At 37.8% G+C, this 27,872-nt stretch overlaps 2 protein-coding genes across 2 annotated transcripts in view; one reads left to right on the forward strand and one right to left on the reverse strand.

Moving 5' to 3' along the window:
• Positions 1-27,872, reverse strand: part of LOC134671419 (V-type proton ATPase subunit D) — a 354,138-nt gene that overhangs the window by 306,759 nt on the left and 19,507 nt on the right. The gene's annotated exons all lie outside the window — the stretch shown is intronic.
• On the forward strand, positions 13,613-27,600 carry LOC134671539 (uncharacterized). The gene is made up of 4 exons (XM_063529399.1): positions 13,613-13,983; positions 21,462-21,592; positions 25,849-25,958; positions 27,201-27,600. The coding sequence occupies exons 1-4, from the start codon at positions 13,639-13,641 to the stop codon at positions 27,545-27,547; spliced, it is 933 nt and encodes a 310-aa protein (XP_063385469.1). The 5' UTR covers positions 13,613-13,638; the 3' UTR covers positions 27,548-27,600.

A 27,872-nucleotide genomic window follows, 5' to 3' on the forward strand; every position in this document is an offset into this window, starting at 1 on the left:
CCTACGTTAAAACACCCCTAATACTTTAGGCTGCAAAACATGTAAAAGGCAATATACAGGTCATCATCATCATCATCTCAGCCTATATACGTCCCACTGCTGGGCACAGGCCTCCTCTCGAGCGCGAGGCTTGGGCTATAGTCCCCACGCTAGCCCAATGCGAATTGGGGACTTCACATACACCTTTGAATTTCTTCGCAGATGTATGCAGGTTTCCTCACGATGTTTTCCTTCACCGAAAAGCGACTGGTAAATATCAAATGATATTTCGTACATAAGTTCCGAAAAACTCATTGGTACGAGCCGGGGTTTGAACCCGCGACCTCCGGATTGCAAGTCGCACGCTCTTACCGCTAGGCCACCAGCGCTTTTAATACAGATAATACAGACAAATTCAAAAACACGCTCCTAGCTCTTCGTCTGTAATAAAGAGCGGCAATTTTACGGCTGTACGTTCCAAAACTAATATCTTAAACAAGCAAGTTGCAATAGCGGTGTGTCTTTCTCCTTTAAAATGTTGATTTATAAGCGTTCAAAAACCACACTGTGAACAATACGGCACTGCTTGTTATTACGCCCGGAATGTAGTCTAAACTTCTGTTAGATTACAGACCATTTTAATTCTACAGTCCTCTAAACCCTCCGTGATACTACTTTATACCCTACGCTGCCGCACGAGCGATCATTTTTGAAAAAACATTTATTAAATTGATTTTGAACATCGGCAAAGTTAAGTTGGTGCTGATCTTTACATCGACTGCTCGCTTTAGGGCTCTCGTAAAGACTTTATCACGTGACCCATAAGGGTGATAATTAATTGTGTGGGGTGTAAATTAAGAGTGGGTCGTCACAACTTCGTGGTGGCCGGTGATGGGGATGAGTCACATCGGTATCGTGCATTCTTCACTCCGCGTGTATATCCGTTTTCAAGGGTTTTATTTTGTTTTTGAGTCTAATGGGTCATTGGAATACGTTTGCCACCGTAATGAGTATTAATGAGAGTCATTGTTTCGTTAAATTGTGTTATTTTAAGTTGGAATTTCTTCAATGGGCTGCAATTTTTTTTCTACGGAAAAAATACCGGAGACAGAATTTTTATCAAAACACTTTCAAACTAGTGTCTATGTACGTCAAATCATGGGATTAGTTGTCAAGTGGACCCCAGGCTCCCATGAGCAGTGGCAAAATGACGGGATAACGCAAGGAAGAAGAAGAACACACCTTCAAACATAGCATAAACAACAAACCTATCTGCACTTTTATCGCTTTTTTTTAAATATAAGTAAGAGACCTACATATTTTAGCTACTTACCTAAGTGTTAAACATATTTTGATCCTGTTGTATTTAGCATAAGTACACACATCTATGTTCTATTCAATTATATACATCATAATTAAATCCGTTATTCCGTTAACAATATTCTACGGCGCCACGCATAACAGCCGTATCAACCAATGGAAAACCAGTTTGAATTTGGAATTTACTGTGCCTAATTAGGGTCAGTATCCAATGTAACGAGTTACGGCTGTTATACGCTGTGGAGCAGCCATGGAATAGTTTAATCTTCTAATAGAGAATTTCTACTTATGTAAGTAGCCTACGCGCTCTACACACTTCTTAAGGTGGTTCGCCTAGGTTACTCAAAACTTAACTCTCGCTAGATGGCACCACTTTTGCAAAATTTCAGGTAAAATTATTTTGTGAAATGGTCATGGTATTTGTATACTTAAAAGTATGTTTCGCGCACTCTTTAAATAAATATTGAACTATTAAAATAAACATTGAATACTTCATTGTGCAAAAACCACCTTTTTAATTCGACGGAGTGTTGCTGTCACGCTTTTTCCTACTATTACTCATACATGCAAACAGTGTTTCCGTGATCCTTGTAGTAGACAATTTCACACAACGTATGTTGCAATAGCGTAACGGTATGTTCGTGGAAATACGTGCAAGAGGATTGGGGTTCAAGACTGGTGCGAGTATAGGTACTTTCTTTTTGTTTCTCCTTTGTGTTATCTTACCTTTAAGCGAGCAATTATTATATAGGTATATGTTACTGTAAAAGCCCGAAGTACGGCAAAACCTAGAATTTACCGGTAAAACCTAGGTTTTACCGATGCCGATCGGTAAAAGCCCGAAATGTTAAATCTGACTAGTTTACTTCGGGCTTTTACCAACACCGATATGGTAAATAAATCCTAGGTCTTACCACGGCGACCGGTAAAGTTTGAATCATGCACTGATTCTTGAGATTATTAGATGAAAAGTAGGTAGGTTTGGATCTCCCGGTTCTGCTGAAGGTGAAAGAGAACTCTACTAGCCTGCATCGTGGCTAGGCACCCAGGTTTAGGTATAGTTAACTTTAAAACCGAATCTGCAGCTGGCCACTGTATTGGGTAATAGAAACGCGTTCCGTATGTGTTTCGCTTTCCAGATGACCAGGGTGCCTAGCCAAGATGCCAATGGTGTACGCTCCGTAGCGAACGAAGCGCAACCGTGTCTGTCGCATTAATATGACAGAGTGATATTGAGAGGTATTACCCTAACGTTCGCTACGGAGCGAACGACTGGCATCTTGGCTAGGCACCCAGATTTAGGTATAGTTAAGATTACCGCCGAATCTGCAGCTGGCCACTGTATTGAGTAATAGAAACGCGTTCCGTATGTGTTTCGCTTTCCAGATGACCAGGGTGCCTAGCCAAGATGCCAATGGTTTACGCTCCGTAGCGACCGAAGCGCAGCCGTGTCTGTTGCATTAATATGACAGAGTGATAGAGAGAGGTATTACCCTAACGTTCGCTACGGAGCGAACGACTGGCATCTTGGCTAGGCACACAGATTTAAACGCTTTTTAAAAATCAAAAACTATTACTTATGAAAGTAGAAGAATATAAATGATCGTATTTGATTTATAATTGTTACATATTTGCCGTAACTTATTTTTAAAATGTGTTTTTCAATTAAAAGACACGTCAAGATTATTTACCTTATTTCTAATACTAAAAAAAAACAAACTATAGTAATAATTGTGTTTTTCATTCATAGACAAAATCCATTATTTTTAACCACAGGAAATTTTATACATTTCTTTTTTATTGCAGTGAGGATGTCCTGATTGTAAAAATAAGAGAGATTAGGTAGAGTATAATTTCTAATTTTCTTTGTCAAAAATAAACGAATACGTGTAGCCCATACTTAATCAATCGATTTATGATAATAAGAAAAATTTAATAAAAATAAAAAAACAATACGAAATTTAGATGTAACAAAAATACAAAAAGTTATGTTCCAGCATACAATGACTGGGGAACGAACCGGGAATCTTCCGTTTGTAAGCAAAAAAGCGACTGTTTGCATAACACGCCATGATAGTTCTTAGCTAAGCTGACGAACTTCGGGTACTTATTCTCGCTTAGGTCAATTAAGTACCTGTCAAACGTCAGTGTCAACAAAATTGCACTAAACATGACGGCACTCCAAATTCGCGCCGTGGTCAGCCCGGCAACGTCGGAAATGGTATGGCAACGTCGCAAATGTATCTGTACACGACATTTGTGACACACACATACGTAAAATTGATGAAAATTTTACTATGATTTTTGCATGATTTCTGTATGAAACATTGTTTTCCTGTTAATTTCGCGCAAACGAATATTCGAAGGAAGATAAATGCGGAAATATTTATGTACTAATAGTGTGTAGTTACTTAATGAGCTTTGATTGAATTTTGTATGAAAATCGAACCACCTTAATTTATCACAAATCACAAAAACTGGCAGAGAGAGCTTTCTCTTTCATACACTTATATAGGTGCGTCCTGAGTGCGTCCCTATATCCGCTTCATCATGATGATCATCATTCTAGCCTTCAGTCGCCTACTGCTGAGCATAGGCCTCTCTTCGTGTACGCCACTTATCCCGGTCCTGGGCTAGTCTCATCCAAAAGTGCCCCGCAATTTTCCGAATGTCATCCACCCAACGAGCCAACGGACGCCAGGCGCTTCTTTCATCCGAAAGCGGCCACCAATCCGTCAACCTTTTGGTCCACCTGCTATCACTCTGCATATACGCTTACATTGACCGAAGTAAGTAAATGTAATGTGTTAAACACGTCTATCGACCGACACATGATTTAATGTTGTCGCGTTGCAGTTAGTCATTACTTTAACCCTTTACTAGGCTGACAGTTCAAAAATGACACAGGGTCTATTCATAAATTACGTCATTTCAAATTAGGGGGGTGGGGGTCTGGACATCGGATGATGGTAGCATGACGTAGGGGGAAATTAACGGGGTCATTCGAAGCATGATTTTTGGATGAATTTAGGGGGGGGGGTCAAAAATCGTCAAAAATCGATGACGTTATTTATGGACAGCCCTATACTCTTACTGACATAGTCTCTACTGATCGAAAATAGAACACATGTTTGAATTTGAAGTGCCGTATGTGGGAAATATATATCCCTTAGCCTGGTAAAGTGTAAAAAAATCTACTTTTAGAGTAGGTAGGTACTATTAAAAGTTCCCAGTAGGTAACTATCTTGAGCGACGCAAACAAAAAGTACAAAATATTCTAAGTAGGGGAGACCGAGGTGAGTTGTGACAGTTAATAGATTCCAAAAAATCGACGATGTTCCAACTCTCCTCTGTCACAACTCAGCTCGGTCTCCCCTAACTCATCCTAGACCCCATGATTAACGAATAGGTAATTTATTTGAATACAAAATGAGTTAGTTGACCCGAGTCGGATAAAGGTAGGTCACCTCTGCATCGTTTGACCTCTTTAACTATGATCAATCAACTGGTGAACCAGAAATTGAGTGATCTTTATTTCGCTCTAGAGTCTAGACTTTGGTGAAATTATTTAAAGTTATAGAAAATCGTAACGAAATCTTTTAATCTAAATTTAATAATTATCTAATTGGTAATGAAACACTATTTTACAGTACATATGGTCCTACTTTCTCGCACTAGTACGGGAAACAGCACTTTTCGTGCGTATGTCAAAAGTTTAAAGGGCCATAATGTACTGTAAACTCGCAACTCGTGTCGATTTGAAAACAGGTTCCGTTTCGGTTGTGTTTTAATTTATCGCCACTCGTTTCGAATTTCCTCTTTTCCGCACTTGTATCGTAAATAACAATTTCGGACTGTTTTGATTTTTGCGCTATTTGATATCAGATTTGAATACCGGGATATCTTAGTCAGTTAGTCCGTCGCTGTTATATAATATTGTATGACAGAGACAACATAATAAAACATTATCAATACCTACCTACTATCATGAACCTGTGTGTCTGTGTGTGTGTGTGTGGAACCTTAGAGCATCTAGAAAGGAGATGGCTTCGCTGTCATTTGCTTTACGAAACAGTCTCCCATTTTTGCGGGGGAGGGGACGTCAAATGTATTGCTATACATGATTTGTACGTAACGTACAAATAGCCATGTCAGTCCATACAAAAGTTTGCACAATTGTGCAAGTTTTTCGGCAGAAGAGTAAGCTATTAATGGCCACTCCAGTTATTAAATGCTCTAAGCTCTCACACTAAAACACCCACTGCCGTATTCGAACTTCAAGATATTCACAAGAGACGACACGTTCTAGATCCATTCTAGATACGTTATAGTTTAGATATCAACTAGTTCTCTTCTGCAGCGCAATTCGGGCAACTAATGTCACTTTTACGTTAGATAGAGTAAGATATCTATTAGATGTCAATTAGATCTCTAAGTCATATCCTGTGGAAATCGTTCAAGATTATCTCCAGAATCAAGAAGAAGAAGAAGATTATCGCGCAAATGTTTTTGACAGGTTAGATCTTAAACATATCGTTATCGTATCTTGGTTAAAGATGTCTAATAGATGTCTATTTCATAATCCGAATCGGGCCCCCAGTGTGGGAGCACCACACAGCCATGACGCAAATCAATAAAAGATCACTAATTGAACTTGCATATCAACAAAACCTATTGGTAATGTCGCATTGTGTTTTACTATAACGGTATTGCGTTGGGAAACTCCTATTGCAACTAGGGTTGCCAGATGGTCGGGATTTGGCGGGATTCTCCCGATTTTTAGCATGCGTTCCCGATTCCCGACAAAGTGTAATCAATCCCTAAAAACAGCTTCACGTTATAAAACAATAATTTCAAGTTCCGAACTGTCGTCGAGCGAGCGAGCTGACGTAGTGCCAATATTGTAAAATATCGTTGTTTTTAATACAATTACTTTAATTTGAATGCTTTTTTTTTCCCGACTTAAGTCCCAAAATCCCGAAAAATTTATATTGTTTCCCGATAATAGCGCCTTTCGATCTGGCAACCCTAATTGCAACAGATTCATTCAGTATTTTATTCCGTTATTCATCATAATTAAATATGTTATGTTGTTACATGTACGACGTACGGGCTAATTGCGGGAGAAAATGTATTACAAATGTTATAATTACATAAGAAATTTTTACAAGACATTGTCGTGTGAAACTCAATTTAAAAATTCTAAATGTTAATAAAACTACTTAGAGTCTGTATTCAAAATAGTCCTATGGACGCCAAGAACACTTGGATCAAATAAGGTTCTCATTGCTAGTTTTTGGACTTATATGTATGTAATATGATTTTGGCGTGTGATTAATATTTTGTATAAGATGTCAGCTAAAAAGAAGGTTCGCTATAAGGAGGTTGCCCTATAAAGTGAACTTCAAGTATTTCAACATTTGTTTAATATATGTAATAGGTAGAAAACTAAATGTAACCTATCAAAGCCGTCGACAGATGGTAGGTACAGTCAGCAGCAAAAGTTGCTAATCGGGCGAGGTGTTCAAAATGATCTTGACGCTACTTTATTGTTAAGAGAATAAGAGCGTGCCAAGGTAATTTTGAACACATCGCCCGCTTAGCAAAGTCTGCTGCTGACTGTTCCTATTAAAGGTCCTATATCATGAAAATAAAGGAGCCACTTTAAATAATTAAGAAAAGTAAACCAAACAGCAAAATGAAGTGATAGTTGCTTAGTAGCTCTCACCATTCATAATCAAGTGCTCAATGGTTGTCGCACTAAACGGTCTTTAAGCTGTTTAAACAAGTGATTACCTATCACAGCAATTTATACAACCACTCACCACTGATGTAAAATATACTTTGAACATCTAAAAATAAAACGCATTTTCCTTTGACACGACTGTCCCCGTCCAATAACCAGGAGCCCTATTGTTGCTTACGCGAAGATGTAATCTCTTATTTTATTATTACCTGAGTTAAAAGGGACAGAGACGCTTTCAAAAGAAATTCTACCCTGTTACGTTGAGTCAAGATTAATTTTCCAATGCAACAAGTGTTGAGGTGTAGTGTTATTTTTTTTTAATATTGTCGCTGGATCTGGACCGTAAGGCGAGATGACAAGATACGTTAATTTTGTTTTACATTTGAATACTGTTGCTAGGCCATGACCGGCGGAGGTCTCAATAGATAAACAATTTGTCTTTGAGTATTGCCTTACAGTTGAGAAAAAGCTTTCCTTTTAGAGTATCGAGATATAAATTACTAAGGAAAATAACATTTCTAAGAAGTTGGAGCGCTGGTGGCCTAGCGGTAAGAGCGTGCGACTTGCAATCCGGAGGTCGCGGGTTCAAACCCCGGCTCGTACCAATGAGTTTTTCGGAACTTATGTACGAAATATCATTTGATATTTACCAGCCGCTTTTCGGTGAAGGAAAACATCGTGAGGAAACCTGCATACATCTGCGAAGAAATTCAAAGGTGTATGTGAAGTCCCCAATCCGCATTGGGCTAGCGTGGGGACTATAGCCCAAGCCCTCTCGCGCTCGAGAGGAGGCCTGTGCCCAGCAGTGGGACGTATATAGGCTGAGATGATGATGATGAAGAAGTTGGAATCTAAGTTCATTAAAGCTAATGTTATTGTTATTGAGAAAAAGTCTTCTCTTGTTTAGGTATTTCTTTGGATGTCTGGGAAGAACATACATAGGCATCTGGTATATTAAAAAATTTAAATAAATAGGTAAATAAAGTCGGACTGAGCTAACTATGCACCAACTTTAACGTGAGAAAGTGTGGGTATATGTTGAAACTGTATATTGTAATTTTTATACATTTTTCAATTACTTAGGTGTACTAATTGTTTTGCATTTAAAGACACAGTTTAGCGATTTAGTTAGTTTAGTTAGTTAGTTAGTAGATAGTTTAGCGAAATCAGTAACAATAAAAATCAAAACATGGCATTATGTTCCCAAAGCGTTTATTCTACATTACCGTGTTAATATTTTTCTAGATTTGATGTAGGTAGTGTAGTGGTAGTTAATTTTTGGTCTATGTTGAGTACCTACACAATATGTACACATAAAAATATTATTCGAATTTGCAAATACTCGGCCATGTGTAACTATAAATAGATTCACCTTGTCTCCGAAAATATAAAATTCGCACCAAATCTCCAAATATTACAGAAAATGTAAGAAGATTTATTTCATAAATAATTACGTCACGCGATGTTATCTATCTATCCACATTTAAATAATATTTCGCAAGGACCAAATTAATTATGTAATATATTTTATAGTGCAACATAATGGTGCTACTTTAAAACCTTAGTGCGGTAATTAGTGCAATAGGTACCTACGTGCCTATGTCAAAAATTTAAAGGGACATATGTACCTACTGTAAATTTGTAAAACGTTGTACAATACACGTGCGAGAAGGTAATTCGAAGCTCGTGTCGATTTAAAACACTCCCTTCGGTCGTGTTTCAATTTATCGCCACTCGTTGCGAATTTCCTGCTTTTCGCACTTGTGTGACTGTACAGTCAGCAGCAGAAGTTGCTAAGCGGGCGAGGTGTTCAAAATTACCTTGACACGCTCTTATTCTCTTTACAATAAAGTTGCGTCAAGCTCATTTTGGCCCGCTTAGCAACTTCTGCTGCTGACTGTACTAATTTTCTAATCCGTCAAGTGGACGAAAACTATCGCATGGACGGAAACTAGCGCAATGATAGAGGGCCAGTTGGATATTGCATTTTAAGGTCGTTTTTAATTACGATTTTGTTCAAAGTATAAACTTCACCCAACCATAGAATTTAATTATCATATTTTTATTATTCGACGACAATATAAACCGGAGGAAAACAGCGACTTGATTGGTCGTTTTACGACTTTGCTAATGGCCGGACCGGAACGTGCTGCAGTAGTACTGCTAGCGCCATCTGTGGGGGAGTGGCGGAACTAAACAACGTTAATGCATGAACTTTAGTGCAAAAATACAAAAAGAGGGTCAAAATAAATCTGGTCCTTTATAAATTTATAGTAAATAATAACGTATTAACATTTATAAAAAATATAGCATAGTCATTTACACTTTATTTTGTAATTCTAAGCAATCCCATAAGGGGTCATCCATTAATTACGTCACATGAATTTCTAGGTTTTTTAATCCCTCCCCCCCCTCCTTGTCACACTTGGTCTCATTTGGCAAACCCCTCCCCCCTAGTGTGACGTCACATTTTTTCTTCGAAATCGCCAAATCGAATTAAGTAAGTACCTAAGTATTATTAATATTTTATCAAAATATTATTAACGATATAAATATTAGTAATTTTATAACCCGAAACTGCTTAGGAAAGAAAATTTAACGAATAAAAACGATTGTCGTTTTAAAAACTTGTTATTTAAATGTATAGCGAATAAAATAATTTAAATAAATTTTCGGTTACTGGTGAAGTTAAAGTGACGTCACAAAGTTTGCGTCTCCCCCCTCCCCATGTCACAATATGTCACATTTTCTTGACCCCCTCCCTCCCCCTAAACGTGTGATGTAATTAATGGATGACCCCTAACACCTACAGAAATAATAACAGCAAGCTAGAGTTTTACGCAAAATAACACAAACACGAATAGGAATATCAAACGACCAATCGCCAGGAAATCGACCGATTCTTCCGACCAGTCTTACAACTCGTCTGTTGGCACTCTAAAATCGAAACGCTGTCAAAACCTCGTATCTCTAACATTTACTAAGTTAAAATTTAAACTCTATCATCAACGCATTAAGATCCATTTTGCAATGAATGTATAATGATATTTAGGAGCATCTACCAATTATTTGTAGAATTTTGTCCGTAGCTCCCAACTCGACTTCGCTTCATTAATATTTGATCCAGAATCAGGAGATTAAGGCATAAAAGTTTCCAAATTATAGCGGAGATTCTGTTTAATGCGTCAAACGAGTTTTCCAAATAGGTCCTTAAAAGAAAATCGCTAGAGACATGACATTTAAGGCGATCAATGCATTAATAAGTATGGAAAGGTGAAAAAAGCGGCCAAGTGCGAGTCGGACTCGCCCATGAAGGGTTCCTAGCAGCAAGTAACATAATAAAATTGCGGTTTACGATTTATGACGTTTAAAAAAAAAACTACTTACTAGATCTCGTTCAAACCAATTTTCGGTGGAAGTTTGCATGGTAATGTACAATCATATATTTTTTTTAGTTTTATCATTCTCTTATTTTAGAAATTACAGAGGGGGGGGGGACACACTTTTTACCCCTTTGGAAGTGTCTCTCGCGCAAACTATTCAGTTTAGTAAAAAATGATATTAGAAACCTCAATACCATTTTTGAAGAGCTATCCATAGATTAGAGATGCACCGGATATCCGGTTACTATCCGGTATCCGGCCTATCCGGCCACTAATTTACTATCCGGCCGGATACCGGATATTGACCTTCTATCCGGCCGGATACCGGATAGTAAAATTGCTTGATTTCGGAGTAAAAAAATTGGAGTTAAGAAACAGACACAGTCATAATCGTACATGTTTATTATTTTAAAACAATTTTATCATTCCACTGACTTGCACGCGCACTCATTTCGAACCTAGAAATGAGTCCGCGCGAACGTTTACTAGGAAACAGGTCAACCCTGCAGATTGCGCACCTGAAAAACCGAAATGTAGGTATAGTTCCGCCGGCCGAATATCCGGCGGCCGGATACCGGATATTCGGCCAGTGTCCAGGCCGGATATCCGGTATCCGGTATCCGGCCAAACAACTATCCGTTGCATCTCTACCATAGATACCCAACACGTATGGGTTTGATGAAAAAAAAAATTGAGTTTCAGTTCTATGTGGAACCCCAAAAATTTATTGTTTTTTTTTCTATTTTTGTGTGAAAATCTTAATGCGGTTCACATAATACATCTACTTACCAAGTTTCAACAGTATAGTTCTTATAGTTTCGGAAAAAGTGTGCATGGGTTAGTTAGATGTATAGTAAGGTATGTAAGGATGACTCACGCTAGACCGGGCCGGGCCCGAGCCGATGCGTCCGACATGTCATTTTCTATGATGGCTGATCGGTGATCACGTGTTGCTTTCGAAAACGAAACTCCGGCCCGGTCTAGCGAGATTCATCCTTAATGGTCACTGAGTAGCGGAAAGACGGACGAAAAGACGAACATGTATGGTCAAATTTCTTCCTCGCGTTATCCCGGCATTTTGCCACGGCTCACATAGGAACCTGGGGTCCGCTTGACAACTAATCCCATGATTTGACGTAGGTACTAGTTTTTACGAAAGCGACTGCCATCTGACCTTCCAACCCAGAGGGGAAACTAAGCCTTATTGGGATTAGGCCGGTTTCCTCACGATGTTTTCCTTCACCGAAAAGCGACTAGTAAATATCAAATGATATTTCGTACATAAGTTCCGAAGTTGGTACGAGCCGGAGTTTGAACCCTCGACCTCCGGATTGCAAGTCGCACGCTCTTACCGCTAGGCCACCAGCGCTTGGTCAAAATGGTCAAACTATAACGCTACGTCTTACGTAGGCGAACAACGCGCGAACGCGGCGCGGCGCGGCGCGGCGAAAGCGGCCGCCGCCGCGCCGCGCCGCGCCGCGCCGCCTGACATTCGCGTGCAAATCGCGCCGCACCGCGTTCGCAACGAGATCGCTTACGTAGGACACTTCTATGGGCATCAAAGGATTGATTTCGCCGCGCCGCGCCGCGCCGCGTTCGCGCGTTGTTCGCCTACGTAAGACGTAGCGTAAGACGTTAAAGAACCATAAAAGACCAAGAGAAAATGAGCGAAAGCGCGGGTATTTATATAATTAGGTACAGCGTGCATCAATCATCCTTTTAGTCCTCTGGAGCAAGTCAACCGCGGCCCGCGGGCCGCTCGCTAACGAGTTGCCAATAGATACGACGATAATGGAATGGAACCTTTCGATGTTGTGTTGTGCTAAATACATTTTCACCTCAGCAGCTCGAACAAGGGTACTTTGCTTCTTAAAAACAGTGAGCAAAATGCGATTTTGCTCACTGAGTCATTTTGTCTCACTCAGTGAGCAAAATCGCATTTTGCTCACTTAGTGAGACAGTATGAGTGAGCAAAATCGCATTTTGCTCACCGAGTGAGACAAAATGTCATTCAAGTGACTTTTATAGTCAAATGTCATTTCAACATGCGGGGTCTAATACAAGTTCGATATACTTGGGTTCTATTATCTCTGTCCCTCTAGGTATGTTCTCACTGCTTAGGGTGAAAAATTTTGTGTACTACACGAGATCAAAGTTATTTACATCTCGTGCGCTTTTGAATCCCTTAATACGCTCAAGATTCTAAATTAGATTCACTCGCTTGCACGGGACTCAAAATAAGCACTCGAAGAAATATAAAACTTTGATCTCTTGTTGTACAAATAACTATTTTTCAAAACTAGATTTTATGAAAAAGTTATCATACCTAAATAATTCATATCTGTAACTTGCCTACTTGTATTTATAAGTTCGTTTTTTTTAGCATTAGAAATAAGGTAAACAATCTTGATGTGTCTTTTAATTGAAAAACACATTTTAAAAATAAGTTACGGCAAATATGTAACAATTTATGAATCTAATACGATCATTTATATTCTTCTGCTTTCATAAGAGTTTTTGATTTTTAAAAAGCGTTTTTCAATTAAAAGACATGTCAAGATCGCTTACCTTCCTGCAAGTTCTTTCTAATGCTAAAAAAAACGAACTAGGTACCTACTTATAATTCATATTAGATTTTCAAGAGTTTGGTTAAAAGTGCGTGAAAGTAAAAGAGAATAAGAGAGAGCGAGTCAAATTAATATCATATAGCGCGTCAAACAACTTTGTCAGTAGAAAAAGGTGCAAAATTCAATTATTCTATGGGACGATGACCCTTCGGGCCTACATTTTTTAAATTTGCCGCTCTATTTTACTGACTGAAATTGCCTGACAGAGTATATTTTACTTATCTGGTATCATCTCGCTCGCGTTAATTTATGAATGCGAGCGCGATTCACACACATTATCATATCAATATCAAAACAATATTGATATCTAAAATCTAAATGCCGCTCCAGTTGAATTTAAACTTTTCCTTCAAGATCGCTTGAAACGTCGCGGTTTTTCGAGCCGGGTATTCATTACCTAGGCAACATTTGTTAATAAACACTGTATAGCACTGTTTATGACACCTCTGTAAACATGTTTACTAGGATGATGAAACATTGTTGCATAAACAATGCTGCCAGATCGCACACCACGTTGCGCGCCAGACACGCGTCAGTCCCGCGCCACTCCCCAAAAGGCGCACACGCTCGCAAGTCTCGCAACATGGCGGTCACGGTAACATACACCAACGAACTCGTGCTGCAACTCGTCCAAGCCTACAAAAACCACGACCTTCTCTGGGACCCTTCCAACCCCGATTTTAAAAACAGAACGAAGAAAAACGACGCGTGGGACGACATCGCCAATACCGTGAATATACCGAGAAGGGAAGTTGAATCCAAAATACATACATTGCGTTCGCAGTTCGCTAGAGAGAAGAAGAAAATATCTCAGTCGAGAAAAAACGGGATAGAGTTGAAATACTCTTCGTGGTTTGCCTACGAGCCGATGAAGTTTTTATTGAAAGGAGAAACAGAGACTGACGGAATCGATAATTCTGAGATGCGAGTAAGCCCATGCCTAAGGACTTCACTCACCTTGCAACAATGGAATGCGATTTTCGATACTTTGCGGCGCTTGATCGATCGATTGAATTCAGAGCGGCTACCGCGAAAACCGAAATTCGCAAATTGCGGGGATCTTTCTCTTTTACTCCAATGAAGGCGTAATTACAGAGAACAGAGTGACAGAGAAAAATCCCCGCAATTTGCGAACTTCGATTTTGCGGTTATAGCCCAGGGTACATTCCTAGCTAACTACTTAGTAAGACGTGCCATTTGTTCCAAGGTCTGTGGAGCTCTTTATCCGACTACTTCAAAGTTAAAACTTATGTTAACGTCAACCCGGGGTAAATAGGGATGGCTGGGGTGAATAGGGAAAGAACTTAAAATGTTATTTACCTGACAATTTCTTGAAAAATACCCACAAAAATTCATTCGATTGAAAATATTTAGTACCTAGTAGATTTTGTATGATACAATTTGTGTAGGTAGTTATTAAGAAATAATCAGGCAAATCAGATTTTAAATTTTGTCCCTATTCACCCCATCCATCCCTATTCACCCCGGTTGACGATATGGCTATAGTATAAAATTATTTTAATTTTAGGTTCTTCATATTTTCGTTTCTTCTTCGTATTATATGCCTTCACTGTTCGTATGTAGGTACACTGAGAGAAAAATTAGTAAACTAAACCAGGAATTAAAAAACAGTTCTGTACTGGGGGAAAAAATGAAGTTTAGTAATAATTATAGACGTTTCACTATTTCTGTAAAGTTTATTTATTTCTACAAACAGCTCAGTAACCCTAAATCTAATTTCAACAAACAGATAATAGAAATTGCAAGAACTAATAGAAATTGCAAAAGTCAATTTGTTCCTAATTAAGTAGTTTTTTTTTTTTTTTTATTATCTTTATTTATTTTTCTTCTTAAGTTAGGTTAATTATAATATGGATATAAAAGTAAAATATAAAAACACTTACAAACAATAAAAAAAAAATTATAAACACATTATAAAAAACCTAACCTAGGGTGCCGCCGGCAGCGGGGCAGGGCCCAAGCTGCCGGTGGTCAGGGCCGCAGAGTGAGGAATCGACGTACTATACGCGCCGTGTCCAAAATTACCGCCTTCTGCATCTGACCCTTGATCCAACCACCTAGCGAGAGTCTCTCTAGGTGTTGGTCGAGACTCTTCGCTATGAGACCGTTCGCTGACACGACTATAGGAACAATGATCGTCGAGTCAACATCCCACATGGCGGTTATCTCGTGAGCTAAGTCTAGGTACTTGCTGGACTTGTCCTTCTCGGCCTTCACGAGATTCTCATCATGGGGGATGGTGACGTCGACGAGCACAGCCCGGCGCTGCGATCGATCTATCAGCACGATGTCAGGCTTATTGGCTACAATAGTCCTGTCAGTGATGATAGATCGATCCCAATAGAGCGTGGCACGACCATTTTCGAGAACTGGCGCAGGTGAGTACTTGTAGTTATTATTATTATTATTAACACACAGTACAGAACATATAATTGAACAGGTCCCTGCAAAACTGTATTTACAGTTTGCCTGCAGGTAAGAGTCTCTACATACACATGTATTTAAGTGAGTACTAATTTTAAATTATTATTAAATCTAAACACTTAGTGGCACTTGCACATGTGCAACTGTCACTTAAGTGTTTGCAATAGGTACAGTTTTAGGGCACTTTTAAATTTATTTTTATTTGGCTCATGCCGAATGTTCTCGGGTAGACTATTCAGGAGATACGGAACTCTTTTCCTAAGAGTTCTATCAGTTGCTTACCCCTAGTTGCTAACCCGGGGGACTTCAAATTTTCGCGCAGTTACTGCCCTTGTTTTATGCTTATGTTCTATTAGTATTGAGTTGTGCTCTTCATTGCCATGGTTGTTAACTGCTAGAAGGAATTTGTGCTTTAAACTAACTGGTAGTATTTTGCAAATTTTGAATAGTTTATAATAATCGTTTTTACAGCTGTTTCTGGTTTTCTTATTTACGAGTAGTTTTAGGAATCTAATTTGTAGTGCTTCTAATTTATCTATGTATGATTTAAAAGTAAGACCATAGCAATGAAGTGCATAGCTCAATACAGATTCCACTATTGCAAAATATAAACATTTCAGTATGTTATTAGGTACTTTATAGCTTAAGTGATAAAATCTACCTAAGAGAATTCTTAATTTACTACAGATATGGTCTATATGTTGTTGCCAAGAGAATGCGGTATCTATTTTGACTCCCAGATATGTAACACAATCAACTTTTTCTATAGGTTTGCAATGACAAGCTTTTAACTTATCGTGGAAACAAGTAAAACTGTGGGTATACATAGGCAAAGGAGTTTCTACGGTGCATATATAAGGAGATTGTATAATGAGTAGTTTTGTCTTATCAGAATTCAATATAATGCCATTATCGTGTGACCATTTAACTATTGAATCTATGTCCTGTTGAACCAGATGACATATATCAGTGACATTGGTTCCGGCACGTAAGGTGCAAAGATCGTCAGCGAACATATATGCAGAACAATTTTGTATAGCTCCACACAAACTGTTAACATGCATGAGATAGCACACAGGCCCACATACCGAGCCTTGAGGTACTCCGCATTGCACCTGTGTTTCATCGCTTAGGTCGTCACCAATTTTGACGCGATATGATCGTGATGTGAGGTAGTCACGGAACCAACAGTTCAGTGGCTGCCCCACACCACACTCGTCCATTCCATTTAAAAGGGTATCTATTTCTAAGGTGTCGAATGCTTTTTTTAAATCATAAAATATCGCTACAACTATTTTTTTATCTCCTAAGTAAGTGTTTATTTCGTCAGTGAATTTGGATAGGAGAGTGGCGGTGCTTTTATTGACTCTCCTTGTCCCCGGATTAAGTTTATTTCTGTAATTCTAAGTGTGTTTTTGTTATCCTTTTCTCTCAGTGTACGTTTCTTTTTTTTTAACAAATATTAATGGCAATACGAGTAGAAATGCTTGAACACTCGGTAATCTTAATCTCAACTGTCTATCAATTATCGTAAATGTATCGTTAATATAAAACAGACGAAGAACGGAGGCCCAGTAGGTAATAATAATAAGTAATAAATAAGGTCCTCGTATACATGGAACCAAAAACCCTAAAAGCTATGAAAATTACTTTAATCCTCAACCGACTTTTAGTCGCCAATTTATTTTCACAGCAAAAAACTAAAAGGACATCGGGTCGAAGATGTTGCAGCATTTTCTAGCTCGATGTTAGTATCACTTGCATATCGCGGGAGACTTCTACTTTGTATAAACGATACTATCTTTTACAAATAGGATCTTCAAATCCGAAAAATCTTTGCTGGATAAGAGATGCAAGTAAACTGGATGCGTAGCCAAGATGCCAATCGCTTACGCTCCGTAGCGATCGAAACGCAACTGTCACTGTCGCGCTAATATGAAAGAGTGATAGAGAGACATAAAGCTTTTCGTGATCGAAGCGATAGCGATTGTAACCTTGGCTAGGCCGGCTGATTTCTCCCGAATAGAAACTGTAGGAACATCGCCGCGCCGTAACGCGATGTAGATGCATTGAGAAGGCTCCGTATAGCGATGTAGATGCGTTGAGAAAGCTGCCAGCCCGCTCACAAACGCTTTGAGAGCTCTTCCTATCTTTACATTATACAGGGTGTGGCCTGTAATAAGAGCAAAAAATTAAAGAACATACCCTTTAACTAATCAGGAATCAAGTCCAAATAGTTTCAATTAATTAAAATGAAAAATTATTTTTTTATTATTTTCTAACAAAATTAATCGACCCAGCAATGTACTGCAGACATTATGTGTCCAGTCGGATTACTTGACATTGACATTTACGATCGTTCTCAATAATATTGAAAAACCTATTAAATACATCAATATTGCTTTTTAAACATGCAGTTCTAATGAAATAGTCACATCTTTGAACATTACTTAACAGTTTTCTTATCAAATATACCTGATGGGCAAAAGGATGAAATGAGTAAAATGCTAATAAAGTAACATGAGTTATTTATTAAGCAGTTCCAACTAAAATAGTGCACTTCAATAAAATCACTGATAATAATTATGTCAATCTTACTGGATAACCACTTCATAATTCACGAGAAAACTTACACTTTTATAATTTTGTAAGAATGTTTCCTTTTCACGACAACGACTACGAACGACAGTTCAACCTGTTCTCCGTTTGACTCCGCTCCGACACGACATCGACATATGCACTACTAGGTGTAGGGCCTTCCCAAAAGTCTCAAAACGAACGAAGAATTTCACAGCTAATTCATCTGGCTGTACACGACGTACGGTCACAATCAGAATCACATTTGGTGCACCCAAATTCGTAGCTCTGAGTTAACAATAAAGCTCGGTTAACATTTACTTTTGTTTCGTTATCACTATGTTACATAATTTCACGTGCATAATTGATTAACTTTATAATTTTATTATTTCTATTTTGCTTTATTTTGATTTAGCAACTTGACGTACATTGTCATGTATGTACATAGTAATAGAGTAAACAAACTGAAAAATTTGCAATGCGTGGTTTATGTCTTGTGACTGTGAAGGTTTAATACAATTATTATGAACTTTTTGAAAGGCGACGCAAACGCAAAAGGGGTTTTTGAGAAAACAGTGGTAAGTATGTGCGGAAAGAGAAGAGTCGTAGAATGTATTGGGCCCCATACATTCCACGACTCTTCTCTTTCCGCACAGACAATATTAACGTATGCTGTCTTTATTATTTCTATGAACTGGCAATAATAGAGACAAGTGTATCTCTGATCCTGTTGTCGCTATCTCCATCATCATCGTGAAGGTTTGAGACAGTTTGAGATAATAATTATAAACTTTACTTATAATAAAAAGCAACGTACTTGATGTTTTTGCATGCAGTCTTTGTAAAAGTACTAAATATGTACAGGGTGCTTAGCCAAGATGCCAATCGTTTGCGCCGTAGTGCACGATACGCTAATGTCTCTCTCTCTCTCTCACTGTCGCACTAATATCGACGAGTGATATTAGTGCGAGTGAGATAGAGAGAGATAACCGTTTTGTTCGCTACGGCGCAAACTCAGCCCTCTGTTCTTTTCAGTGATCAAGTACCTTCGATAGACTAAAAAACAGCCAACCAATTTGGTTGGTTGGCCGCTTCAGAGCCATGTACAGTACAGATGAGGAAGTTGCGGAAAGTCAAAGTTTCTAAGAAGTTTTTGGAATGGAAAGTTTTTTTCTCATACAAAGATCACTTTGACCACGTCGTAGCTACGTCTATCTCTCTCTCTTCCTAGCTATTTATCCCAAATAATGAACAAAAACTTATAGTTACTGCGTTTATTAATCTTAAGCAACTACATAACATTAGTACTTACATTAACACAACCAACAAACAAGAATAACACTTTTCAGTTTCCATTCAATCTTACCCGATAGATTGCTTTTTTGCTTTTTCTATTTTCGATGTGATGTATCATTAGGTACCCATATTATATCAAATGACTTTATTATGTATAAGGTATCTTTTCTCCTCTAGACGACTTCTGGGTTAGATCAATAGAATACACATAGTCCTGATATTTTGATACTGGTGGTTGTCGAAAATTGCGGAGTATTCTCTGGTATACCGCCAACAACAGACTCGAATAGCACCGCCTGATACACGCTGGCCGATAGGATGCACCGCCGTCCCGAGCCCCGGGAAGGCTCGTTGTCCCGCAAACGTGGCACTACGTTCAACGTTGACGATGACACTGTCAGTCTGCCTCTGATCGGGAAATCGTTTGCTGTGCAACAGCTTGGTTTGAACTTCTTCTAGCTCCACCGTTCAATCATGTAATTCAGTCATCTTGTTTAGATTGAATTACATAATTAATTGTTATGCACACGCTTGACAGTTGTCAATATTGACAAAGTTCAAAGCATTTTTCAAATAGGTAGATAATGAAGTAAGTGTTTTATGGAGGTTTTTATTACGAGAATAAATTATTTTAAAAACTGTTTCCATTACATAGCAAAAAAAGGTTTTTTGAGTTTGTCAACAAAACATAACGTGGCATTGCATATTGATAGAGTTCTGATTTCCTAATAATAAGAGCTACTTTTCTCTGTATTCATTTTTAAAATAAATTGTACTAAAAGGCGCGTACTAAGACGTCCCGGTACCATGACATCTTACGACAGTTAAGCGACCGTAACGCAATGTGATAATCCATTGCTTGCTAAACTTGACTTTAAATTAAAATTTCTCCTAAATTAAGAACTTTGAACCATCGGGACCACTTGGTGGTAACTTTGGGTACTCCAAGGAATCTCCAGTTTGATTTTTTGCTCTTATTAAGGGCCACACCCTGTATTTCATAACTTCCCCCTTTCAACTTCACTAGTTAATCAGTGTTTACTCTTATACATATTGAGGTGATATGATGGGTCTAGATTAAGGCCAGGCCACACCGGAAGCGTGTGCGTGACGTGCGCGTGCACGTACGCGTCCCGCTGCGTTGTAGAATATGAAAACTCATAAGAGAGGACACACCGCTTGCGTGACGTGTGCGTGACGTGCGCGTACGCGTGACTTGCACGCAACGCAGCTCCGACGAGACAAACCGGCTGCGTGCTGCGTGCACGCGTCCACGCAGCGGAGCGGCAACGTCGCTTCGTTGCGTGCAGTGATGACGTTGTGTTTAACTGCGTTCCCTATGAGAGGGCGAACCGAGCAGGTTCGGACGCGCACAGCTCGGTGCTGCATAGGTGCTGTGCGTGTACACGCGCAGCCACTTGTATTCATTTACAACTCGGCCGGTGCGCGTGCTGGTTTTTAATACGGATTCAGTGATAATGATAAAAGAAAAACTAATTAAAATCTTTCGTTAATATGAATGTATATTTACAACATAGCACAAAGATTACCGCAAATACGTCTTAAAAAAATTAATTTGGCCTGTGGGAAAGAATCGATTTTAGGTATTAACGATACTATTTGAAAACAAGGTTTTGTGAACTATTTTGCGTCGGTGAACAATATTATGTACTCTCAACTATCTCGATTCAAATATGAGACATTTTTTCTTTCTAATTGCAATGGCGGCATTAGGTGAGCAGCTTCCATTTGCAACGGGAGTTATAATAACATGATGTAGGTACTGTCGCAGGAGTATTTTATTTTACTGCACGCATGACTGAGCTGCAGCGCACGCCACGCAACGTGCTGCACACGCAGCCGGTGTGGCTCGGCCTTTACCAGTAGGTAATCAAATGCTCTTTGAATACAACTTTTTTCACAATCACTGATAAAAATGGATCTCTCGGCATATTAAAGCATGTTGAGGGACCCATTTTTATCAGTTCGGAAACATTTTTGTAGTAAAATTATGATTTTTAGACTTTGACTAAGTATAGCAATTAAATACCCATAGGTATTAAGCATTTTTATGTATGTTTGTTTCAGAACAGCCACAGTGATGAACTCTCCGAGCCTTACCACGTCGAAAATTTCCAGCTAGCAGCCCCCATCCCAATGCATTACGAATCAATTCAATTCAATTTATTTATTTTGCGTGAACATACACAGTTGTCATGGTTACATGTCATTGGGGTATTATAGGTACATATTGTAGCTATTGTGTACATGCATGTATGGTCTACCACAATATGGCATGCAAAATCTTAGACTAACTTAAATTAAAATAATAATCTAATTAAGTACAATTAAAATGTCAAATTATCAAAATATTCATTCAAACTATAAAATGGTCTTATTATTAGAAATGATTTTAATTTTTTGCAGAAGTCAATAATATTATCACATTGTCTAATGTCCTCATTTAAAAAATTATAAATTTTAATTCCCATGTATTCCAGACTTTTTTTGAAATGTATATAATTTTTAGATTCTGGTAATGGTATGTCAAATTTATGCCTTAATCTAGGGTGTCTATTTTTATTTTTACATGCAATTCGGTTCTTATTTTTATATACAAAAATACAGACTAAGTATATGTACAGTGATATCACTGTCAATATTTTATGCTTCACAAATAGAGGACGGCAATGTTCAAGTGGCCTCGCCTTATCAACATATCTCACAGCTTTTTTTTGTAAAATTAAAACAGATTTCACATGGACACTGTTACCCCAGACCTCAAGGCCATATCTCATTAGGCTTTCAAAATATGCAAAGTAAACTGTTTTAAGTGCAGATGAGCTTATTATTTTAGAGAGGCTTTTTAAGGTGTAACAGGCTGAGGCTAATTTTTTTCTTAGTACTTCTATATGACTGGACCAGCGCAATTGTGTGTCTAAATGTATACCTAAGAACTTAACATCATCGGCTTTTGCTACAGGTAGAGGCAAATCATACGATATGCTATTTGTGTGTCTGAGAAAAGGAAAATATACAGTTTTATCTAAATTTATTTTAAGACCATTGCATTCAAACCAATACGATAATTCCTCCCAAGTTTCGCCTATTTGAGTTTCAAGTAAATCAATATTTTCATTACCTATTATTATACTTGTGTCATCTGCGTAAAGATAAGGTGTACCATGAGTTATATTGGATTGCAAGTCATTGACAAAAATAATAAATAGTAAAGGCCCTAAGACAGATCCTTGGGGGACTCCACAGTCAATTGCTTTCTTAGTAGAATTAACATAACTAACACAACCGGAATTATCTACATCAACTATTTGAACAAATTGGGTTCTATCCGTTAAGTAGGATGTCAGTAATTTTAGAGTCGTTCCACGGATTCCGTAATATTGCAACTTATCAATTAATATTTTATGGTTTACACAGTCGAATGCTTTGCTTAGATCGCAAAAGATACCCGCACACTTATAATTTTGGTTAAGATTGTTCATAACGTCTAGGACCAACTCGGTAATAGCTGCTACTGTATTTCTATTCTGTCTAAAGCCAAACTGTTGAGAACAAAAGTAATTGCATTTTTCGAAGTGATTAATAATTCTATTCGCTATTGCCTTTTCAAAAATTTTGGAAAGTACATTTAGTAAAGAAATAGGACGATAGTTCGATGTTTCCTCTTTACTATCTTTTTTATGCAAAGGAATCACTTTTGCAGTTTTAAATTGAATTGGAAAAATCCCATCACAAATACACGTATTGAAAATGTCACACAGCGGTGCGCAAATAGCTTCTATGTTATATTTGATCAACGTCGTACTTATATCATCAGGACCGCATGAGCTTGTGTTTTTCAGTAACTTGACGATTCTTATGATTTCAAACTCATCAACGGGTGACATGAAAACAGATTTAGTGTTATTTATGTGACTGTTATGTAAAAGATTCATATGTTCACTACCATGATCTGTATTGATATCGGAGACTTTACCCACGTTAACAAAGTATTCATTAAAAATGTTGCTTACTCTTGTAGGATCATCGATTATATCATTTTTAATACGGAGTTTGATTTTGCTTTTATCAGAAATTGACTTCTTTGTAGTGTTTTCATTCACTATTCTCCATATTACCTTACTTTTTGACTTTGCCCTTTTTATAGCATTTTTAATGTGTATGTTTTTTGCTGTAAAAATTAGTTTCTTTAGGATGCCGTTATAAGACTTGTAAAGCTGCCTAAGATTACTATCATTTCTAAATTTACGCATTGCTAGTAGTAATGACCTTTTTCTTCTGCATGATACTTTAATTCCCCGTGTTATCCAGGACTTTTGGTGATTCCGTAGTTTTACTTGTTTAAAAGGAAAGTGCTTGTCAATTAAGCTATATATTATATTATAGAACGCTTGTACTTTTCCCTCACATGAATTTTCATTGTACAAGTCGCTCCAAGAAGTTATTTCTAAGTCTGTTTTAAAATTCTTTAAAGCACTTTGAGAGTATATTCGTTTCACTTGAACCTTAATTTGCTGGACTGGCAGTATTAATTGATCGTGAAAAACTACGGTTTGAGCGTCATGATCTGAAAAACTGCAAGGGACAACTTTGCCTTTATAGTCATCACCCATATCTGTAAAGATATTGTCCACTAAAGTTTGAGATGTCTCTGTAACGCGAGTGTAGTTTCTTATCGTAGGCCTCATATTATGTTCTAGAAGAACTTGCAAAAAATCTTTAGTTACATTTGTATTGCCTTTTAAATCAATGTTGAAATCCCCACACAGGATGGAGCAATTATTTTTATTGTTACTTAGAAATAGGTCTAACTGTGTCAGAAATGTTTTAATATCACTACTTGGACTTCGGTAAACTGTACTTAGATATATTTTGGGCATGTTTCGAAGTTCAATTGTCAGACAGCATACTTCAAAAACTTTCTCCTTATAGTATCTTTCAACATTGTATATTTTGCAATTCTTATATATATCGTCTCTAGCAAAAATAATACAGCCACCTCCACGACTAATAGACCTCGAACAATTAGTTACAACTCGATATCCAGGTAACCTAATGCTACTGTCTTCGTCCTGCTTTAACCACGATTCTGTTATACATATAAAACATGGTCGGAATTCGAGTTCCAGCTCCACAAAAGACTCTAGATAAAGTATTTTATTTTGAAGACGGTTAATATTAAGATGTAGCACAGACATGCATTTATTGATATTTGGAGAAGTACTATCGTGGAAGCAGGCTTGACCGTCTGACATGTTTATTTTATCGCTAATGCATTGTGTGCTATGTCTAAAAAACTCTTATAGTCTTCCGTTATAGCTGTTTCATGAGTGTTTGTTTCCCCTGTATCTATCACATCACAAAGAACAGAAAGCGATGTCAAGAGTTCTATCAAGTCGTTATAAATTGTGATAAAACCTTGCCGGTTTACATTACCGGACTGAGAAAACATAAGGCTATCATATTGCAAATTAAGGTTACAATCCAAGATGTAACAATAATTATGTTCCAGATTACTTTTCCAGAGTAAGTTATTAAAAAGTTCGACACGGTTTGTAAATAGATTTGAAAATTGGTTAATTTTGAATATGGGTGAACAGATTATAATATTCGTGTGCTGTACAAGACTTGACTGCTCCTGAATGAATTTGACTACACTATGATAGTTATTACTGGTCTTGAAGTCGCTGTCACCAATATAAATAACACAAAAGTCGTTCATAGTGAAGTCTTGAAGCTTGCTCCGAAGACCGACAAAGAGTTCCCGTGTTGTCGCTCCAGGCTTGAGGTAAAAACATGTATTCTCACCGGGGAAATCTCGTTTCAGCAGTTTTAGCATGTGGTTCGTATAGTTACTAATAACGCACAATTTTGATTGCGAAAAAGTAGCTTCTATTTCTTTTTTCCTCGGAGTAATTGAAACTTCACAATAAGTTTGCGCATCGGTATTAAGCAGAGGCTTGCTAATGATATTGTTTGCAATAGCATTAGTTTCAGGTGTGTGAAAAATTCGTGTCACAGATTCCACTTGTTTATTGAGTAAAATGATCTCGCTTTCAATATTTTTGAGCAGTTTTTCGAAATTAATAATTTTTATTTCTAAGCTTAATATCTTTCTATCACTATCTAAAGTCTGATCTTGATTCAAATCGGCCGTTGGCGAAGATGGTGTTGATGGATAGCCGGGAATCAAAGAGTTTCTCGTCTTTTTCTTAGCGGTGCATCTGTTTTTAGTTTCAAAAGATGAAGAGTAACACAATGATTGGAGTACTTTTGTCTCTATCGTCAATTGCTGTATTCTCCTTTGATATTCATTGTTTTCTAGTATTTTTTGGTCTAATTCCTCTTGCGTGCTGGCTAGTGCCAACTCAAGTTCGTTTATTCTTCCATGCAGTTCATTGTGTTCATTCGAATATGGAATACCGCGATGTACGCCGTCTACGCTTCTTGACAGGACATCAGAAGCGGGTAAAGAATCATTCAGAGACTCCGAGACATCACTGTCGGTGAGATTGATGGAGTTCATTATACTTGAGTTGTTGGATATACTGTGCTTTGTAGAGTGTAAGTCCTCATTTAGATCAGGATCATTTCTTGATGCGTATTGTAAGGGTGAAGAGGATAAAAAACAGGAAATCATATTCACTTGTGATCCTAGATTGATTGTGTCCTTAGTTTCTTTCTGAATATTGTCTTTATCAGGAGTTATTTCATCTATGGCCGGCATTATTGGTGAATTGGATTTTTCAGGTAATAGCGCGTCTGGACTACTTTGAGATACAATTTCAGTTGTATGCGATTGTATTAGGACAGGAGATTTTAACTCAGTTTCTGGTTCTGTTAGTTGTGGTTTCTCGAGTGAAGATGGCATTGCGGGTTTTTGAGGTAATTGTGCGGCAGGACTAATTTGAGATACACTTTCAGTTGACTGTGATTGTATTAGGACTGGAGATTTTGACTCAGTTTCTGGTTTTTTTAGTGGTGAGTTCTCTGATGAACATGGGACTACGGGTTTTTCAACATGAGGGATACATGGTGATTTTTGTTTAGCCTCAGATAAAGATTCAGATTCAGGATTCGGTGTTAATTTTAATTCCTTGACAGATTTTGGTGTCCCTTTGGAAGCCAAAGTTATTTTCTTAGTTTTAAGATTTTTTTCCTTTGAGATTTTAGTTTCAGTATGGTTTTCTACACATGCTTTGCATTTCCACTTATTTTTGGACTCCCTTTGGCTCCTCATACGATAAAGTTTTTCTGAGTAGCCAGCGCAATGAAACTCAAACCTATTGTTGCAAGACGTGCATAATATTGTGTCTCTTATTTCGACATTTGCTTTGCATTTAAAGCATTCAACATTTGCTTTGTCGTCAGTGCCTGAGACTTTTACGTTAATTTTTTTCGACATGTTGTCGCACACAGTCTACTTGAACGCACAGTTTCCGAACGCAACCATATACGTCATAGGTGTCAGCTGTCAGAACTCCTGCGCAGCGTTGACAGATTGGCACAATCAGCTGTTAAATTACCGCATTTAATTTTATATTTTTTCGAAATAATTATCAGTTAATTTAAAAACATTTCCATGTGTGAGTGAGTGCCAGTATAATCGTCGAATTCCGAATTCAGTTTTAGATAAATAATTGATGCAATATACCTCACCCAAGCGATGTTCTTATCAAAACAGTGTTTCTTTGATCCAGTGCCGGTTTTCTTGGTGTCCTTTGATGAAATGGATGACTTTCAGCAGTATTTCAGGTAATAATTATTAGGAGCTTTGTTTACATTGACTTGTATCTTTAACGCACACACGCACACGAGCTACAGACACAACAGCAAACTTATCAACCAACTCAAGGAAAAGAACCAATTCATACGACGATAAATCTGATGACCCAATGGGATATGGATTTGCTAAGCAATATCGGCCAAGTTCAAAATCTGGTCAAGACGAATTTGAAATTTACGGGCAATATGTTGCTTCAGAACTAAGAGAGACAAGAGATCTGCACTCTGTTCTAATAGCGAAACGTTATATAAACGATATATTGTTCAACGCACGCATGGGAAAGTATCGTAAAGATTCTGCTGGTAATAACAACAACAGTAAAGGTATTAAAACAGAACGTGATCATGATTCTGATGATGATGAATAAAATACATGTCTAAAAGCATGGAGTTTTAATTAACTTACAGATGCCCCAGCGATAATGAGAATTTGGTCAAAGAACGAACCAATTAAAAATGTACCTAACTACGTAAAATTTAAAAATGTATAAGGTAATAGTTAAGGTAACCCTTTCAGGGTGTAATAAGTGCCTTCGATTCATATGTTTCACCTTCTTCAGCTGTTTATAAACAGCATGCAAACTGCCGTATTCGAACTTCAAGATGTTCACAAGAGACGACACGTACTAGATCCATTCTAGATACGTTATAGTTTAGATATCAACTAGTTCTCTTTTGCAGCGCAATTCGGGC

Source organism: Cydia fagiglandana, chromosome 15, assembly GCF_963556715.1.
Source record: "Cydia fagiglandana chromosome 15, ilCydFagi1.1, whole genome shotgun sequence".
Taxonomy (NCBI): Eukaryota; Metazoa; Arthropoda; class Insecta; order Lepidoptera; family Tortricidae; genus Cydia; species Cydia fagiglandana.